This window comes from Podospora pseudocomata, chromosome 3, assembly GCF_035222375.1.
Source record: "Podospora pseudocomata strain CBS 415.72m chromosome 3, whole genome shotgun sequence".
Lineage (NCBI taxonomy): Eukaryota > Fungi > Ascomycota > Sordariomycetes > Sordariales > Podosporaceae > Podospora > Podospora pseudocomata.
This window is the reverse complement of record NC_085887.1, coordinates 1,353,287-1,371,776: the sequence shown is the minus strand read 5'-3', so window position 1 is coordinate 1,371,776 and position 18,490 is coordinate 1,353,287. Positions and strand designations below refer to the sequence as shown.

The 18,490-nt window shown below is 54.0% G+C and overlaps 6 protein-coding genes across 6 annotated transcripts; 2 read left to right on the top strand and 4 right to left on the bottom strand.

Annotated features, from left to right (window-relative positions):
- Positions 1–775: 775 nt before the first annotated feature.
- On the top strand, positions 776–9,347 carry QC762_303800 (uncharacterized protein). The gene is made up of 4 exons (XM_062888676.1): positions 776–1,632; positions 1,714–7,332; positions 7,394–8,061; positions 8,112–9,347. Exons 2-4 carry the CDS (start codon positions 6,947–6,949, stop codon positions 8,963–8,965), a joined length of 1,908 nt encoding a protein of 635 aa, XP_062744575.1. The 5' UTR covers positions 776–1,632; positions 1,714–6,946; the 3' UTR covers positions 8,966–9,347.
- On the bottom strand, positions 1,330–7,523 carry QC762_303810 (uncharacterized protein). The gene is made up of 5 exons (XM_062888677.1): positions 6,304–7,523; positions 4,241–5,914; positions 4,135–4,171; positions 3,494–3,970; positions 1,330–3,433 (listed from the first exon to the last, which is right to left on the bottom strand). Exons 2-5 carry the CDS (start codon positions 4,666–4,668, stop codon positions 1,928–1,930), a joined length of 2,448 nt encoding a protein of 815 aa, XP_062744576.1. The 5' UTR covers positions 4,669–5,914; positions 6,304–7,523; the 3' UTR covers positions 1,330–1,927.
- Positions 9,348–9,694: 347 nt separating the features above from the next.
- On the top strand, positions 9,695–12,389 carry QC762_303780 (uncharacterized protein). Its single transcript, XM_062888674.1, has 2 exons — positions 9,695–11,814; positions 11,866–12,389. Exons 1-2 carry the CDS (start codon positions 11,692–11,694, stop codon positions 12,271–12,273), a joined length of 531 nt encoding a protein of 176 aa, XP_062744573.1. The 5' UTR covers positions 9,695–11,691; the 3' UTR covers positions 12,274–12,389.
- On the bottom strand, positions 9,816–11,316 carry PEX12 (ubiquitin-protein ligase peroxin 12; the record flags this gene model as incomplete). Its single annotated transcript, XM_062888675.1, has 2 exons — positions 9,816–11,253; positions 11,291–11,316. The coding sequence occupies 2 exons, from the start codon at positions 11,314–11,316 to the stop codon at positions 9,816–9,818; spliced, it is 1,464 nt and encodes a 487-aa protein (XP_062744574.1).
- On the bottom strand, positions 12,383–15,035 carry QC762_303770 (uncharacterized protein). Its single transcript, XM_062888673.1, has 4 exons — positions 14,724–15,035; positions 14,530–14,643; positions 14,090–14,459; positions 12,383–13,883 (listed from the first exon to the last, which is right to left on the bottom strand). The coding sequence occupies exons 1-4, from the start codon at positions 14,827–14,829 to the stop codon at positions 12,602–12,604; spliced, it is 1,872 nt and encodes a 623-aa protein (XP_062744572.1). The 5' UTR covers positions 14,830–15,035; the 3' UTR covers positions 12,383–12,601.
- A 1,321-nt stretch (positions 15,036–16,356) lies between these two features.
- Positions 16,357–18,224, bottom strand: MDJ1 (mdj1 protein precursor; the record flags this gene model as incomplete). Its single annotated transcript, XM_062888672.1, has 2 exons — positions 16,357–17,956; positions 18,024–18,224. The coding sequence occupies 2 exons, from the start codon at positions 18,222–18,224 to the stop codon at positions 16,700–16,702; spliced, it is 1,458 nt and encodes a 485-aa protein (XP_062744571.1). The 3' UTR covers positions 16,357–16,699.
- Positions 18,225–18,490: the final 266 nt, after the last annotated feature.

The following is an 18,490-nucleotide window of genomic DNA, read 5'->3' as shown; positions in this document are numbered from 1 at the left end:
TGTTGTGAATCCTTGCTGTCCACGTTTTTTTGCCACTTTAATGGGGATCGTGGACGGGGACCTTGATGGACACGGAGTGAGAGAGGCGGAAGTCGAACAGTGAAGGGCTGTGGGAAAGAGAGACAGATACTTTGAAGATGTGTGTGTGTGCCTCTCTCTGCCAAAACGCTGCTTTGGGGGGGGCAAACCATCTACATGCATCCCAAACACCAAACATCAAGTTTCCAGATCCGAACAACATCAGCAGACTACGGCTTGAAAAGAAAATCCCCGAGTCCAAGATTCTCGGTCCCGGACGGCCATGAATGACTTGACCCCTCTGCCGCGCACCGGACAATGAACTGATGCCCGGAGTTCGAGTTTACCTCCGGGCAGTTATACCTTGTCACGGCTCACACAGAGTCGAGCATGTTGCATATACAGCTCAGCTTATTATTACAGTTCAGATATTGCCCTCTTATTACATCGCCATAGATTGATTGCCCACCTACCTATTCTACTCTCACGTCGGGTAGGTATGATAACCCCGAACCGAGCTACCCTATTATCGAGCAATTCCAACTGCAGACGATGAGTCGAGAGCATCCCTTACGTCGCCCGACCTCAATGTCCGGCTTCCGTGTCGCAGTACAGAACCCACAACTCGTTGAATTTGCTCATACATAGATGGGTAGAAACTGTTAGCTTGGCTATATCACTTATCAGCCTAAAACAACCAACCACCCACTCAGTCACAACTCCCGGGGTATTATCTCACCTCACACTTACATGCTTACCTCACCTCATGCCAACCACTCTCACAGCCTATCTCCACAGTTCCTCCCCCCCCCCTCCCCCCAAAAAAAGAATACTCCCTACATACTCCCCACAAGCACCTCTACCAAACATGCTCATACCCTCTCTCGCCACCTCCAGGAAATCGGGTACCATTCCAAAACCGAACAACGCTTCCTGCCCACCTTCCTCCCCCTCCCAACCTGACTCCCGCCCTACCTATGAAAAAGCGAAAGAAGAACCCTACATGTGAAACCGCGCCTCCGGACAATCAGTCGTCTTTTCCCCAACGCCCGTCCCGCACCGTACCGCCGCCGCAAGCCACTATAACTTCTACGCATGAATTCAATATCTGAACCCTTACCAGCCTGCTCTCAGTACTAGGTCTTGTCAAATCCAGCCCACCACCACCGGGATTCAAAAGCTAGTAATATACCCGAAATCTCATGCATTGCATGCCCCCGTGCCAGACCCAAACATAAATCCTATTCATCCTTCCTTCATCATGTGCTCAAAAATTCCTCCCTCCCTCTCTCCCCTCTCCAACTTCTTAATTGTGTGTGTAAAGAGCGGTATGTAACCTTTATTCCATTTTATATTCATATATAACAAGAAAAAAAGAAACCTAACCTTAATATGAGAAACTTCTTGCTTCATGGTATAGACAACCTTCGCACCCAACAGGAACAAAAAAAAACAATATATCATCAAGAAGAATAAAAGAGAACCACCACCACACACACGCGCTTTATCTCTTTCAAACCTTGAAACCACCAAACAGTTCCAAAACATCATCAACATCTCTCCATCCCGCCATATGAATATCATGGACAAAAAAACCAACATCAAATAAAAAAAGTGAGTGGTGTGCTTCCTTTCTCTCCTCCCATCTTACCTCTTCCATCCCGATCAGGAAAAAAACACCAACAGTCACCTCAGTCACCCGAACCCGAACCGAACTTGACCGAGTCATACATCCTCGCATGACTCCCAAGTCGTCATCCTCCCGACGCCCGTCCACCTAGGTAGTTCGCCCGCATCTGCAGGTCTCGCATCCACCACTGCGCGGCACTCAAGTCCCCAAACCTAAACGCCACCCGGGATTCTGGCGCTGCCCGTAGACGCAGGTAGCCGCCCTCCTGTTCCCTGTTTTTCATGGGTGACTCCCCGCAGGACCCGCGCCGCCCTGGTGGTAATAAGCAGGGTTGAACGCCCCAAAAGAACTGTACTGCACCAGGTAGTTCCAGTCCATCTGCCCAAAGTCCATTTCTTCCATCCCACCTGGCCCTCCTCCTCCCCCAGGTCCGCCAACTTGTCCACCTCCCGGTCCAGGTCCACTGGCACTGTTGAACAAGGGGTTCAGGCCTTCATATCCATTAAACATGACGGGCGCATCACCCATTGCCATCATCCCTGGTCCTGGTCCTCCCGGCGGTCCTACCTGCGGCCCCGCTCCGGGCACCGGCCCCGTTGTTTCGGGGGTCAACGGCATCCCCTTTCCTGGATACAGTCCCGGTGGCGGGTCATTCCCACCGACGATTGGCGGCGGCAGAGCGACAGGCGGCCCGGGAACACTAGCCTGATGGTCACCTCCATCCAACGGCGGCCCCGTCGGCCTCTTCATCTTGGAGACCGTGTTCCTCAGCAGCGTCACAATCTGGGGCGTTGGCAACACTCTCCCCAGCTGCAATTCGGCCTGCTCTCTCGCATCCCACGCCTTCACAAAGAAGTGTCCAAACGCAATGTGTAACGGTGACCGGAGATTCCTCCTAAGTAACCCCCGGCGGTCGTGATTTTCGATCATAGCGTCCCACGCCCGCTCGCACAAGCTACCCGTCGTTCGCACTCTAAGCTCCGATATGAGAAAGATGTAGGCGGGAAATGGGAAATGCTGGTATGTATACCACCGGAACCCTTGCAATTCTGGAGCCCTCTGGATCATGTTGTCTAACTCAACCGTCCTGATGGCTTCTATGAAAAGCTCCTCTCGCTCGGCTGGGTTGACACTCTCGATCCCCGAACTACGAGTCAAAAAGTCGATGACGCGGAGCTTGGAAAGCGCCTGGCGCGTCATGAGCAATGTGAACGAGTGAAGAGGGATGCGTTGGTCGCAATGCTTCAGATACCTGTTCTCAATATACAGGTGAAAACTGGCCAGGTCGTGAGGCAGCGTCTGGTTGGCCACATGGGTGACAAGGTCCGGGGAGGATGGAGAAGGGCTATATTGCACCTTCTGCGCCTTGTTGTTGACCCCGGGTCTGCCTCCGGGAGTGGAGGGCCCAGGACGCATGTTGCCGGTCTGGCTGGATGCTACAGTAAGCTCGATGCGGGTGAGGCAAAATACCATCTCCGTCGGCCCATGGTGCGGGGGCAGATGGTCCTTGGCGTGGACGCTCAGGTCTGTATCGTTGACGTTGGAGGGAAAATTGCAGTCGCTTGCACATGTCGACAATGCGGTGATGGATGAACCAGTAATTTCCGCCACTCGCTTGTCGAATATGACGAGCTGCCACCACAGGCGTCTCCGCTGTTCCGTTTCAAACGGTGTCAAGCCAAACTGAGCTCCGTCGCGGTGAATTCCCAGCCTCGTTGCTATTCTGACCGCCATACCGATCAGGCAAAACAGGGATCGTGGGTCTACATATTGTCTAACACAGAGCTGGGTGATGTCAGTACAGCGAGATCAGCGAGACTAACTGGGATAGGGTCAGAAACGCACCAGGTAAAGGAACAAGGCTTGGAGCACGGCCAGGTCGGTCGAGCGCATGAAGCCAGCATTGACAAGTGCCTGCTGGGTGGCATGGTGGTACTTTCCCAACAAGACTGCCTTGTCTTCGCCAAAGGTACTTTGAACCTCGTCGTCATTCATGGATGTGATGGCGGCAAAGTAGATGGCGAACATCAAGGCCTCCAGGGGCCTCGATATCTTGTTGATGGCCGTGCTGGCACTGATGATCTGGGCTTGGAGTGTCGGTGTGTGGTTGATCTTGAGCAGAGGGTTGACATTGCTGATGTAGATTTGCCAGAGCTGAAACATTTGGATGGCTGGTGGGTGGTGGCTAGTCACGCTTTGCGTTGCGCCGCCCACGACGAAGGGGAAGCCATCGTTGTTGTCGAACATGGCATCGTAGGCATGGTGAAGCGTTGGGCCCTCGTAGTCCTCGTCCGAGGAGTCATCGTCGGCGTTGCGATATTGCTAGTGACATGTCAGGCACTCCGGAGCAATCTGATATATCAGATCAAACTAAACCGTCTGGTGGTGGCAAGCCAGGCATGTGGGCGGCTGGCACGGCGTTTTGGTAGGAATGAAAGTGTGGGGGCTCATCTGTGACAAGAGATATGAAAAAGACCGCAACCTACGTCTTTGTAGTAGCTGTTATTGGGATACCATTTCGATCTAAGGTCACTGCAGTGTCAGCTCGCAGTAAGACCCGGTGTTTCTTGCCTCGCTAGGGGGCAGACTGACTTGTCATTGGCCTGATCTGGCGAGACATGGTCGGCGGTGCTTGAGGGCGAGGTCTTGAGCCCGCTCAGATCCTGCTCCAGATCGGCAACGTCGTCTCCATTGTCCGAGGGCCTGAGTTCCTGGGCGATGGGTTCAAAGGAGAGGCCGTGCTGGGACATCAAGTGCTCGTATTTCCGAAGTCTCTCGATGAGGTCCCTCTCATGCGGCTTCTTCTTCCTGCGTCTTGGTGGCTGTGGGGGCACGACGCGACACTCGACCTGGGCCTTGAGGCAGTTGGCGCAAGGCTTTTGCTTGTCACATCGAACCTTGCGTTGTTGACACAGCACGCATGAGTGACCGCGCGTCAACTTCATCACCGACGGCTCGGAACCAGTGATGGGGAGCCGCGAGGGCGACGGCGGCTGCTCCAGATGCTGTTCTGTGGCCATGGTGTGGGTAATATGGGCCGACCTGGTAGACGGTCGTTTCTCGAACGATACCGGAAGCGCGGGTGAACCGCTCGGGCCCGAAGCGACGAACTGGAATGTAGGAAGCGATGCAGGTCTGCCGCGCTTCGCTCTGGTCCCTCCCCCCAATGCTCGGCCAGGTTCAGCCAGCAAGATCTGGCCAATACCGTCGGAGCGATGGGCAGAGCCGCAAGGTATCCGACCGGCTGGATGTTTGGTCTCTGTCGGCAAGGCAAGGCAGAGAGGTCAGGTATGTGTGATGGTATATGTCAAAGACGGGCGATCGCTGCACGAGTCGGCGCAGTCGGTGAGGATGGGCCGAACAATACCTCCCTCTGCTGCCTATCCTGCCAGGGGGGGTGTCTTGACTGCCGATGCGCGGGCAAAGTGAGGTGCGACGACCGACTACCGATGGCCGATGACTGGTGGTTGACGACTGGCGAAATGGACGATACGCAACAAGGCAACACCGGGCGACAGCAAAATGCGAGATTGGCAGCTGTCAATAGGCAGGTCGGACCATTCCAGAGTGGCTGCGCCGTCCGTCCTCTTGGGAAGGCACCCAGCTCGAGGAAGCTGCGATGAAGGGGATTTGATGGATGATGCCCTGCGGGTCTCAGACCCCCGTGTACAGGAGAACAATGGTAATGGAATATCCAATGTATGTAATGTGGGTATGTATGTAGCAGCAGCAAATAACAAGCAATACCACCACGGTGGAACGAACAGAGGGCACTGGGGGGGGGAGCAAATTCAGAAAAGGGGGCGGCGGCGACGACGGAGGTGAAGATGGAACCTGAAGAAGAAACGGGGAGATACAATTCGATGAAGAACTGACGCAGGGTAAGCTGCTGCCGAGCAGTTGCCCCTGCTGTCCTGGATCTGGATCTGGTTAAGGTAAGAAAGGAACCCGGAAGGGACGAGGCAGGCAGGCAGGCAGGCAGGCTGCTGCTGCTGCTGCTGCCAGATGAAGAAGAGCTCCTTCCTGCTAACCATACCGCCAATGCCTCCATGGCCACCTCCGCTTAGGAAGGAGTCAAGGAGTGGATGTGGGTGTCTTCACACACACATGTCATCCCCCTCACCCTGATTGGGATGCCACTGGCGCGTTCGAGTTGCACAAGGCAGCACACATCGTCCCAATCGTGGGAAGGAGCAGCGGCAGAGAGAGGGGGGCTCTTGGAGATTCGGGATTTATACGCGGCCGGCGCATGTCAGCTGTGAATCGCTGGGAAACAGCTGTCAGTGAGGTCTCAACAAAGAAAGGAACATGTCTCGGGACCGAAGGGACGTGGCTCATGCCCGGTCTGGGCGCTCTCCACCAACAAGGACTAGCTCAGCGAGATGCCGGCGCTAGTCGCGATTGGTCAATGCCCAAGGAAGTGGCCTCCACACTAAAAAGAACCGTTAGCACTAGGAGCGCTGTTGCGAAGCCGGGGTATATTGTACCAGGTAGATAGATCGCTTACACGACCACCGGACCCGTCTGGGGAAACTCCAGGTCCAAATAACGACGGCCTCGCATCACAATATCCAATCGCCCAATATGCGCGAGACAAGAGGCCTAAACGAAACAGAGTGCTGCAACGACCGGTGCTTCATGTCCGCTGCACCTACATTTGACACGGCCCGGATAGATTGCTTATACTTAGTTCCAACCTAAGTTCTTGTTTACCCAACCTAACTGGCGGAGTTCTGGCTTCGGGCGGACAATGGCTGCTCTGATCTTCTCGCAAGAGGCAGGCACCGGCCATGTCGCAGCTTCTATATAACACAAGAGTCCTGCGGTATCGGTTGCGCTGTAGTTCCAGTTCCAGGCTGTGGCTTGTCGATGTTGCTCGTGGCCGTCACCTCGCTCATCTTCCGTCCCGGGGGCATATACCCCAATCAAGGCTGCTCGCTCGCTCTCTTCCTACCTGACGACATCTTGTCTCTGGCCGCGCGCAGCAATAGGCCCGAGACGCATTCCTGTCTCGCCCACCCGCCAGAATCTGAGTCTGAGTCTTGCAGCAGCAATACCTACCTACCCAGGTCAGGTATTTTATTTTAAAGTTTGCACAAGGTCACTCCCTTCGAATATCGCTCCCTTGCCGCGCCCCTATTTACATACGCTCCCTCAAACCTCATTTCCTCGTGGGTCCAAGTTTGTTCAAACGGTTCGGCTGGTCACGCCTCACCTCTCACACGCTTTCTTCGCCCTTTATCTCAGCGGCCTTACGCAACTTCTGCCGTCTCCGATCGTCTCGGATATCTGCCCACCATGGCTACCGAAAAGCGATCTCTGACTTCGCTCGGCAGCGGGAGCGGGCAGTCGGGACAGGTCACCCAGACCGACACCTCGACTCCTCAGATGAGCGACGTCGAGAAGATTGCCCCGGCTTCAGGTCCTCCGGGAGCGGCTGTCGGGGGGGATGAGGACCTCTACAAGCCTAAAAGTGTCAAATTCTGGGTCACGATCCTGTGTAACTTTCTCGCCCTCTTCTTGGTGGCCCTGGATCGCACCATCATCGCCACGGCTGTCCCGAGAATTACGGACGAGTTTAATTCTCTGGGCGATATTGGTTGGTATGGCTCCTCATACATGCTGACGACGGCCTGTGCCCAATTGGTTTTCGGCCGCATTTATAAGTTCTACGACAAGAAGTGGTACGTCATTGTGAAACTCGTGTGCGAGTGGACACGTTACTGACCTCAGTGAGGACTTTAGGACTTTCTTCACAAGCATTCTGGTTTTTGAGATCGGCTCGGCTATCTGCGGATCCGCTACAAACTCGATTGTCTTCATCCTGGGTCGAGCCATTGCCGGCTTGGGCGGAGCCGGCATCTTTTCCGGCACACTTCTGGTTCTGATCGATATGGTTCCACTGCATAAAAGGCCCCAGTTCCAAGGCCTCTTTGGTATGGTCTTTGGGTTGGCGTCTGTGATGGGTCCTCTTGTCGGCGGTGGTTTTACCGGAGGAGCTACCTGGAGGTGGTGTTTCTACATCAACCTCCCAATTGGTGCCGTCGCCTCGGTTTTTCTCTGGTGGTGGTGGACTCCCAAAACGGAGGATCATCCGCCGGCCCCTTTCAGCCAACATGTCAAACGCCTGGACCCCATTGGTATACTGTTTCTCTTCCCGGGCATAGTCTGTCTCTTCATTGCCTTGCAATGGGGTGGGTCGACCTATGACTGGAACGACTGGCGCATCATTGTACTGTTTGTCTTCTTTGGACTCTGCACTATCGCCTACACCACGGTCCAAATCAAGCTGCCCGAGACCGCAACCATTCCACCGAGGGTAATTACGCAGAGGAGTGTGTTCTTTGGCACCCTCTACACATTCTTCCTATCAGGATCCATGCTAATGCTGGTGTACTATGTGCCAATCTGGTGTAGGTTGTCATTCGGTCCAGCTTTGGGAGTTGTGCTGACATGATACTAGTCCAAACGGTCAAGCAAGTCGATCCGATAAAGTCGGGAATCTACACTGTGCCACTGGTGCTCAGCTTGGTCTTCTCCAGCATAGGCTCCGGGTTTGCCACCCAGGCAATTGGCTACTATGTGCCGTCCATGATCGTGGCGCCCATTTTGATGTCGATCGGTGAGGGCCTTCTCAGCACCCTCACAGAGGACAGTCCTTCATCTCACTGGATCGCCTACCAGTTCCTGGCTGGTTTTGGCGTGGGCTTCGGCATGCAGACTAGCGGTCTTGCTGTCCAGGCGGTGCTCTCCAAGCAAGATATGCCGGCGGGAATTGCTATCAACTTTTTCGTACAGCAGTTGGGTGGTGCCGTCTTCACCTCGGTCGGGCAAACAATTCTCAGCAACATTCTCGTGTCCCAGTTGCAGGATATCCCTGGCATTGGCGGATCCAGGATCATTGTGACCGAAGGCGCCACACATCTCATTGACAGAGTAGGGCCCGAGTACAGGTCTCAAGTAGTAGATGCCTACGAATTCGCATGCAGACACATATTCCTGGCAGCACTCGGAGTGGTGCTGGTCGCCTTGCTTATGGCATTTGGCATGGAGTGGGTCAGCATCAAGAAGAAGCAGGGCCCCGGAGGTCCAGGAGGTCCAGGCCAGGCAGCAGGTCCGCCAGCACAAGGAGCCAACGAGGGACCCGTCCTATCTGCCACAGCAACAGAGAAGGGAACCGACGCTCTCAAGCGCCACAGCAAGTCATCTTCCTCAGGACGGAATAGCATCTCGCAGCAGAAGCCTGACGAACCCAAGAGCGAAAAAGACACGGCAGTAATCGAGGGGGCTGTCCCCACAACAAAATCGACCCTTTAGGGCTCTGAAGCTTTTTTAATCATGTCAAACGAACACTACGGTCTCATATTTTTACAGGAGTTGGCATTGGCTGCGGCGTCCGTGGCGTTTGGAAGGCTGTCTTTCTTGAGGATTTACTTTACGTGTACGATGGGAAAGATCAGGGGAGCGATTATACCGGAAGTACAAGGCATGGGGACATACAGCCGTGGCGAAGAGGAACAAGCAAAGATTTAAACATGGGAGAAGGTTGCATTTTTAGCCTAGATCTGTATGATGACTACTGTGGGGATCGCAGAAATAACGATACCTCATCGCTTCTCAACCACTACCTTGTTGTAGATAGGAAGGAGATTAATTTGCTCAGCTCTAATAACAAACAAATAAGAACCTTGTCCCGATATCGTCATTGTCTTGTTCTGAAGCGAGTGGTACAGCAGGTTTGTGTGTACGGGTGTGTTCATGTTTGTCTTGAGATGATACGCGCATGGGGATGCTGTGGCTGGTACTGTGCAGGGAGTTTGTGGGACGGAGTTGACGCTGTGGGGGGATCGGATCTGGAGAGGAAAGCCACACCGGTGAAGGGGTGTTTGCTCTGGGTGGCTAGGACATGAGGAGGTATGATTGTATGTATGTAAAGTGGATTAAACGCTCTATCATGCTTCTATGTTACACCACTCGTTAACAGTCCACTACCACCACCACCACCACCACCACCACCACCACTATCACCACTATCCCCACTATCACCACCATCATTAGATGTACATAATTATCAATACTTTCCCATCTCCATCTCTGGGTCATACACACTCACACACAAGATAGATATACACTCCCCTCCCCCCACCCCCCACCTTTCCTTCTTCAGTTATACCATAACCCTTCTCAACCCCTCCACCCCACCCAACACCCTCCTCCCCGTAACGGCGCACCTCCCCTCCCCGCTCTCCCACTTCCTGCTGCTCCCTCCAAGTGCTTTCTCAACCCTCTCCATAAACCTCTCCTGATGCGGATTCACACCAGAGATCCACTTGTGAATGCAGCCGTAACAGTAAACAATCCCCGTCTGGCACGCGGTCGGCGTGGTGATTTCTTCCTGGCAGATCGGACACAGACTGCTATCTTCCTCCTGCCGCTTTTTGTCCTCCTCACCATCGTCATCTTCCTCTCTTAGGATGGCAGCAACGGTGAAAATAGGCAAGAGGGACGACGACGCGACGGGGGCAGAGGAGGCGAGTTGTTCGAGCAACTCTTCCTCTGCTGGGGGGGTGTCGGACGGCTCAGAGAGGGAGGGAGGCGGCTGTTTCTTTGGGGAGACAGATTTGAGTGTGGTGGTCATCCCCGGCGGTGGAAGCTGGAGCGATTCGGCCGCCTTCCTAGACAGCTGCTTTGCAAAATCCGACGAGTACCACCACTCCAGAAACTTGAGCGCAAAGATACTAGTCGGTAGCACCAAGGAAAGGGAGGAGAGCAGTCTCTGGAAGATTGACCTCGATCTGGTCCCATCCGCGGGGAGGACCTTCTCCCACTCCTCTATCGCCTTGTAATCTGCCGGTCCCATACGGCGGATTCTTGTGCCGATGAGCCACAGGAAGGGGGAGGAGTATTTCGTGTTGTCAAAGAGGTACCCCAGGGAGAAGGCGAGGATGGAGAGGTGGTAGGTCATGTTGATTGTCGGGTAGATTTTCCTGAGGAAGATTTTGTAGTAATAACCCAGTTTTTCCTTGAGGGGAGCGCTGGGTGATGGGGGGGCGTTGTAGGCTGCTCCGAGCAAGGCCCTGGGGGCGTCGACCTCGTGGGCTTCATCTAGTTTTCTTTTGAGGTAGGGGATGAGGACTATGACGAAGAGGTTCTTGTAGACGTCTTTTGTTCTGAGGGCTAGGGCTTCCCGCACGATTTGGGGGGCGTGGGTGGAGGCGCGGGGGATTTCGGACGTGAGGGCGCGCTCGCGTTTGAGGCCGTAGAAGTTCTCGGTGAAGGAGCCCTGGCGGGTGAGGAGGTAGTGGCGCTCTATCAGGAGGGAGAGGAGGGCGTAGAGCTCGTCGAAGGAGTTGAGGGCGCGGAGGAGGTGGCGGGGGTAGCGGTGGGTGAGGAGGGTGAGGAGGTAGCGGAGGGTTGGGGGGAGGAGGGAGGAGAGTTGTTGTTCTGAGAGGAGCTCGAAGAGGGAGGGTTTGCCTGGGTCGAAGGAGCCGCGGAGGGCGGTGACGAACTCCATTTTGGGTCTGTTCTCCGGGATGAACTGAACCGTGTTGAAGATGGTCAACGGGGTTGTGATGGTTGGCGCATATGTGATGTGTAGATGAGATCTCAAGATTTGAATGTGATTGCGACGGATGCGATCACCGACAAGGGTTGGTGCGGTTAAGCATGTTTAAGCTAGCGGTAGCGGGCAGGGGTTCCTAACGCGATTTGCCGAGGCACGTTTCCCCAGGTTCGGATTTCGCAGTGATGCAGTTGGGGTAGCCTCCACCTGAAAAGCAGGGGCTAGAGATGGGAAATACGCGGGGGAATCCCATATATTCTTTTAAGCCCCCAGATGAGCCCGGTATGTTGCATGTGTTGTTGGACGTTGTTTGGTATGCCTGTTCTTCATTCAGGTCGGTCTAGATTCGATCTGTAAACTCATACGTGACATCCGATTGTTACTCTATTCTTTGGTGTTAGTTGCAGCCAACCGCATTACCTTCCTCAGCCCTACAACCCTAACCCACGCCTGGATCTCAACCCCCTAGCCACTCATCACCATGTCCAAAGATAAAAGCGGCGCGTGGGAACACGACCAAGACTACCTCAACCTCAAGGGCGAGGCCAGAGTCAGGGCTCTCATCGAGACCTTTTCTCAAAAAGCCATCAACAAGGAAGACGAGGTATTTTCCCCCAGGCATCCCTAGTATATATTTATTAACCACCCCTCCCAGGAATGGACCAACTCCTTCTTCCCCAACCTCAAACTCGTCTCCGCCTCAGACGAACAACCCCACCCCAAAGTCCTCTTCAGCTTCACCGTCGAGCCCCAGCACTGCAACCGCCTCAACAACCTCCACGGAGGCTGCACGGCAACCCTCTTTGACTTTTGCACCTCCACCGCCACCGCCCTTGTGTCCAAGCCCGGGTTCTGGCAGTATCTGGGGGTATCCCGGACGTTGAACACCACCTATCTCCGTCCAGCCCCGGTCGGCACCGAGGTCTTGATTGAGTGTGACATCTTGCAGATCGGGGCGAAGATGGCTACCTTGAGGGGTGTGATGAAGCGGAAGGACAACGGGGCGGTCGTGGCTGTGTGTGAGCATGGGAAGGTTAATATTGATCCTGCTCCGAAGTTGTAGTTTTGGCTGGAGGCGTTGGGTTTGGATAGCAAGCGTAGGCGGTCTTTTGTTGATTCTTTGCATAGAGATAGACAGTTGGGCATATACCACTTTTCGATGTTCACTGGAGGTCAAGCAAGAAGCAATCATTGTCTGCGGAGTTCCACGTTGAAATCATACCAAAGGTAAGGCTTAACTATGTGCAAGTTGAATTTTATATCTCAGCAATATACCTTACACCCCACAACCCCCCCCATGTGTCAATTGTCCATGCTTTTTCTTTTTGCAACCAAAGATTTCATATATGTACAACAACCCCTTCTCAGATACTCTCCTCAAAACAAAACATCTAGCAACCGCCAGGAGACCCAGCAGGCCCGTTGAAAGCCTCATCCCTCTCCGCCAAAACCTCCTCACTCCCATCCTTCACACAAGCCGGCACCTCCAACACCCTCTCCTCCTCCTCCACAATCCACTCCTGCCCGCAATCCTGCTGCCTGGCATATTTGTACCTCAGCGTGGACACACCCTCCTCCATCTCAAGCGGGATGGTGGCGAACCAAAGCGGCCTCTCGTCAGTATACCTGCTGCTCATCAGCGGGTACGCCGTCTCCAAATCCCAGCTACCCAGCGTGGGCGAGTTGCCCACAACATAAAGGTTCTCGCCATAATACGTCGAGGCATTGAGCTGGAAGAGAACGTTGGAGATGCAAGGAATAGTAACATTGGGAGCACCAGCCTGGGTGGCAGGGGCGTAGGTGCCCTTGACAGAGGTACCAACGCAGACATCAGGGACCTTGACATTCTTGGGGACCCACGAGGGAGGGAGGTGGCCCTGTCGGCGGTGGTTCATCCCGACAAAGGCGGCAAAAGACCAGGTGAGGTTTCTGGCAGAGATGGGGGTGAAGGGTTCGACCTTGAGGAACTGCTCGGCCATCATGCCGTCCTTGGGGGTGTACTTTTGGGAGACGGCAACGAAGGAGTCGGCATAGGTCTTGACTAGGCCCTTGATGAGGTAGTACGCGGGATGGAGCTTGCCAAAGGTGCCGACGCGAGCCAAGGGGTAGAGGTCTTTGAAGAAGGGGAGGGAGGTGGGGGTGATGGTGATGCCGCCGGATTTCTCCCAGCTGGCGATGGCGGCGTAGAGGTACTCGGCGGAACCGAGGGTGATGAGGTACCAGGGGTTACCGTTGTAGTAAATGTCCTCCGGGTAGCGACCGAGAGCGATGCCCTTGTTCTGGGGGATGCCCTTGTTGATGGGGTACAAGGCCGGGTCACGGAAGGTGTCGACAAAGTTCTTGAAGTTGGCCAGCATGCGAGGGTGGCAAGGCTGGAGGCTGGGGGAGTCGCAGGGGGCATAAGGGTCAAAGGCGACAAGGGGGCCGAGGACGGTGTTGGCGTCGACGCCGCCGCGGTTGTGGTTGCCCTGGATGAAGTTGGCGGTGATGAACTTGCCGTTCCAGTAGGACTGGAGGAAGCAGAGGACCTGGGGAGCCTCGGCGCAGGCCGTGCAGGGGAGACCGAGGACTTTGGCAAGGGCCTCGCCCTCGACGAGAGAGCGGTACTGAGCCTGGGTGGTGAAGAACGAGGCACCGTTCACCTCCTCCCAGAGGTCGAAGCCAGTGGAGTTCCTTGAGACAAAACAACTGTCAGCCTTGTGTTTCCCCAGACTCGTCATGCGGTCACGCGGGTCACGAGGGCCACGTTGTCGAAGTAAAGCTGCATGGTCCCTTCTGCTTGCCATCCCGTCATCCTTCCCACTGCATTTGATATGCCGGCAGGATTCGGAGGACACAACAGCAGATATCACCTCAACAAGGACAAAATGGAAACGTACCAGTACTGTCCAACATAAGCCAGATCATTAGCAATGATGGGCCAAATCTCATCCTTCACCCTCGCCTTCTGCCCCTTCGAGACAAGGTAATTCGAGTACTGAATCAACGAAATAGCCCTCAAAGGAGGCCCATCGCGCTGAGGACGCCCCCAGTTCCCATTATACCTCGAACCATCCTTCATATACTTCGGCTCACCCAACCCAGCACCGTTGGGCAAAAGCGTCCCCGAAGGGTTGCTCACAGTCTGGAGACGAGCCTGACCGTAGATATAATCATTGATCAACGGCTCAAGAGCCTTGTTTCCAAACACGAAATCATCAATCAGCGTCCTGAAAGTCAAGGCCGCGTCACGAGTCCAGGTGAAGAAGTCTGGTGGTTTCTCATGGTTAGACAGCACATTCATGCAAGGCATGTTGGCGGCAGACTGGGTCCAACTCACAATCAGGATCGGAAGTAGACGGGCTAGCAATCACAAGACCGCGTCCAGCACCAGGAACCTTGATTCCGTCGGGGCCGATGTTGTCGAGGACAGCCTGGAGAGCAATGGGCGTCTCTGTGTCACGGCAAAATGCAAGTCAGCAAACACACAAATCCTCACTCCTCTCCCCCCAGGAACCAAATCGCAAAACTTACCCTGCTTGATAAACTTCTCCAACTGAATAGCCCCAACGAGCGAAGCACTAGCCCCCTGGCCAGCAGCCAAAAGGCCAGCCAGCGCAAGATTTGAGATGGAAGGCATCTTTTTTCTCTCTTTTCCGTTTCGTGAAAAAGATCGGGAGACTGAGAGAAGAGCAGGTGTCTCTGCCCTTCTCTCTCTGACAACAGAGGCGGACGATCATCATCTTAAATATTTGCTTTTTGGGCGCTATCCACAATCTAGGTACCCATGATGCCGCTGTCAACCTACCTAACCCATTGACAACAACTTGCTTTTCGATATCGGCCCTTCACACCCAAGACCCAAGTTCGGATTCGGGGAGGGGCCTCTGTATGGTAAGGTATGCTCGGTACGGCCTCGGCTGTATGTCTTGCTGTGTCTCTACGCCGGCCGGGATGCGTTGCGACTTTGATCGCCCCGCCTAGGGGCATACTACCTACCCATTACCTCGTACCTAACCACTAACCCCCTTCTAACAAATAAAAAACGTGGTCGCCGAGACTATGGCTGTTTACTTCTGATTCCTTGCATAGACCATGTCCTGGCCATCTTGGTCAACACCAAGCCACCGCGCGGTCCGATTGACTTGTGGCATATGTTAGATCGTGGAAAATGACAACTCTAAAGTAGTGAGGATGAAGTAGACAACGATCAAACGAATACTAGATGCCCGCAAACTGGACGCCGTTGATGGTTCCTGATCTCATTTCTGGGGTAACATCTCCGGGGAAGTCGCAACGGTTGTGGAGCAACCTAACTCCCCCCGTCATCGTGGTGGCTTGCTTTTGAGGGGCACAACGGTCGACGGTGTGGTAAGTGCTATAGGCCATGTAGATGCTGAACAAAACGTCTGTTAGTCCATTGTGCATACGGCAACATCTCGTCAGCTCAAATCTTCAAATCTCATCATATTTGCTCTCTCTGTGATGTAAATCCAGACATCGTTCTCCAACAACCCCAGCCCTCCAAAGCCCTCCCCTGCCCTACCCGTCATGCCATGCTCCCGAAGTGCCATCCTCGGCCTCACTCACCATGATTCCCCCGATGCCAGCCAACCCCCCCTCACCCCAAGCGCCCGAGCAATTGACCGAGAGCCCACCGTCAACCACCGGCCTCAATTCTTCACCACCACAAACACATGCATTCAAACTCCACTGACTACACGTATATGCCAAGAATACACAAGTCCACCTCTCTTAACCATCAAACCCCGGAAGAAAAACCAAAAATAGTACTATGCAGAGTGGTTCTTTTGTCTGTTGATAATGTGTGGTGTGTATATGTCTGTGATGTCTGTCTACAATCAGTTCAGCCTCTCTCGACTACCTCCATCCTCCCTCTCCACCAAAAAAAAAATACATTGATAATATACAACAGATCGAAAGACCAGAAAAATTCATAGTCTTCGTTCAAAAAAGTGACCAAGCAAGCCACCGCAGCCAACACCATTCCAATGCAAAAAAAAAAAAAAAACGCCAAAACAACTCCATGTACCATTTTCACCAACCTACTACCACCCTCTACCTCTGTATCTTGCCTCCCATATCCCCCTTCTCTACCAAAAACGTGCAATCCGTCCATCCCAGTATGTCGAGTGAAACAGATCGTATCCATCGAATGTTCGTAGTTTTGTTGTGCAGTTTACAACTTCAAGGAAAAACACTCCGAAAGAATCGTACACTATTTTTCACTCGTAGTTCCGTAACCTTGTCGTCGTATTGTTTTCGCTGTGTTTTTACTTCTTCTCGGAAGAAGAACCATCCTTCTTGTTCACCTCGTCGTTCTCCTTCTCGCGCATGTGCTCCGGGTTGTTGGTGAGATTGTGCCAAAGCGACTTGAGGAACCCCTCGTTCTTGTGCGACTCTGCTGATGAACTATCCGACCTAAAACCACAAAACAAGATGTAATTTAAGCAGGTTGTCCAAATCCAAGGGAGTGCAGAAAGGTTCTCTCACGTCTTATGCAAATTCATAATCCGCTTCGCCGTCTTGTCGCCCATCTCATCCGCCAGCATCTCGACCAGCGTCCTCTGGTTCGCAGACAGATACTTTGGCATCGTGACCCTAAATTCCACCTTCAAATCGCCCATCCCCCCTCTCCTCCCTCCCAACCTCGGCATACCCTTGCCCGCGAGCGTCATCTTGTCTCCAGTGTTCGTCCCCGTCCCAATCCTGACCTTGGCATCCCCCTCCAGTGTTGGGATGGTAACCTCGCCACCCAACAACGCCGTAGTCAACGGGATCGAAGCCGTATAAAGAATATCCGACCCCTGCCTCGTAAACTTTGGATCCTTGGCCACCCTCACCAACACATACAAATCCCCCTGCGTCCCCCTCGCATCAGATGTGCTAGCCCTACCCATCGCCGGCGCATCACCCTCCCCACTGACCCTCAACCTCATCCCATCCTCAATCCCCCCGGGGATATCAACGCTAATACTCTTCCTCTCCCTCGTCACCCCCTCCCCAGAACAACTCCTACACTCAGCCCCCTTGGGAATAGCCGTCCCACTCCCCCCACAGCTCCCACACGTGCTCGCCATCTGGAACCCCCCACTCATAAAATGCACCCTCGTCCCCGACCCCCCACAAGCCTTGCAAGTAGCCTTCTGCGTCCCCTCCTTCAGCCCGCTCCCGCTGCAAGTCCTGCAGCTCGTCAGCGGCAAAATAGTAATCGTCTTGCTCGCCCCCTTGGCCGCCTCCATAAAGCTGACATTAACCTGCACCTCGATATCATCCCCCTGAATAATCTCCTGCTGCTGAAACGGGCCCCCTCCCCCTCTACCCCCTCTCCCCCCACCAAAAGGTCCACCACCACCTCCCATAAAGCTCGAGAATAAATCCTCAAAGTTGATGTTGCTCCCAAACCCGCCTTGACCACCGAACCCACCACCACCAAAAGGATGTCCCTGACCAAACGGGTGACCCCCAGCTCCTCCCGGACCAGGCTGGCCAGAGGGATCAAACCCAGCAGCGCCAAACTGATCAAACTGCTCCCTCTTCTTGGGGTCGCTCAAGATCTCGTAGGCGCTCTGAATCTCGGCGAACTTGTCCTTTGCGGTTGGGTCTTTGTTCGTGTCGGGGTGGAACTTTTTCGCGAGGCCGTAGTAGGCTTTTTTGATGTCGGATTGGGAGGCTGACTTGGACACGCCGAGGGTGCCGTAGGGGTCCTTTGGGGTTGCGAGCTGGGGGCGGGTGGTGTGGAAGGACTGTTTGCACATATCGTCAGTTAGGAACCGTGGTGATGTTCAAAGAGGAAAAAAGGGGAAAGCTTACCCTAGGTTGAACAACCACATACTGCACTCCTCCTCCCCTCGTCTTGGGAAGTCTCGCTCTCGTAGAAGCTGCGGTGCTATACCCCGCCGATGGCAATCTGATGCGCTGCTGACGACGACATATCGGCACCGCGCCCCTCACAGGAGCAACAATAACAGCTGTTTTCGCGGCAGCCTTGGGCAGCAGTATGCTCGAACTCATCGCGAAGCCCTCTCTCTTTCTTAACCCCTCCAAACCTAGCTTCTGTTCAAATTTTCCTCAATTGGCTTTTCAACTTTTCCTCGGTGTGACGTCAAATAAAAGTACCTCACACAACAAAGCGGAGAGAGAGAGAGAAAGAGAGAGAGAGAAACAAGAAGACTGAGGAAAAAAAGGATTGGTAATGTGCTTTAAGTTGCTGCTCTTCCAGATCAAGCTTCGATGACAACTTTTTTGACCCGCAGCTAACTTCTTCGCTGGTATGAGAG

What these genes read in the sequence shown, in the direction of transcription:
- QC762_303810 (XM_062888677.1), bottom strand. Translation starts at nt 4,668, where the DNA reads ATGGCCACAGAACAGCATCTGGAGCAGCCGCCGTCGCCCTCGCGGCTC. An exon ending in CCAGATCAGGCCAATGACAA is followed by an intron (nt 4,172 to 4,240) that starts GTCAGTCTGCCC and finishes CAGTGACCTTAG; the next exon opens with ATCGAAATGGTATCCCAATA. An exon ending in ATAACAGCTACTACAAAGAC is followed by an intron (nt 3,971 to 4,134) that starts GTAGGTTGCGGT and finishes ACATGTCACTAG; the next exon opens with CAATATCGCAACGCCGACGA.
- QC762_303770 (XM_062888673.1), bottom strand. Translation starts at nt 14,829, where the DNA reads ATGCCTTCCATCTCAAATCTTGCGCTGGCTGGCCTTTTGGCTGCTGGC. An exon ending in GTCTACTTCCGATCCTGATT is followed by an intron (nt 14,460 to 14,529) that starts GTGAGTTGGACC and finishes AGAAACCACCAG; the next exon opens with ACTTCTTCACCTGGACTCGT. An exon ending in GCTTATGTTGGACAGTACTG is followed by an intron (nt 13,884 to 14,089) that starts GTACGTTTCCAT and finishes TTTTGTCTCAAG; the next exon opens with GAACTCCACTGGCTTCGACC.
- QC762_303780 (XM_062888674.1), top strand. Translation starts at nt 11,692, where the DNA reads ATGTCCAAAGATAAAAGCGGCGCGTGGGAACACGACCAAGACTACCTC. An exon ending in CCATCAACAAGGAAGACGAG is followed by an intron (nt 11,815 to 11,865) that starts GTATTTTCCCCC and finishes CACCCCTCCCAG; the next exon opens with GAATGGACCAACTCCTTCTT.
- QC762_303800 (XM_062888676.1), top strand. Translation starts at nt 6,947, where the DNA reads ATGGCTACCGAAAAGCGATCTCTGACTTCGCTCGGCAGCGGGAGCGGG. An exon ending in AAGTTCTACGACAAGAAGTG is followed by an intron (nt 7,333 to 7,393) that starts GTACGTCATTGT and finishes TGAGGACTTTAG; the next exon opens with GACTTTCTTCACAAGCATTC. An exon ending in GTACTATGTGCCAATCTGGT is followed by an intron (nt 8,062 to 8,111) that starts GTAGGTTGTCAT and finishes ACATGATACTAG; the next exon opens with TCCAAACGGTCAAGCAAGTC.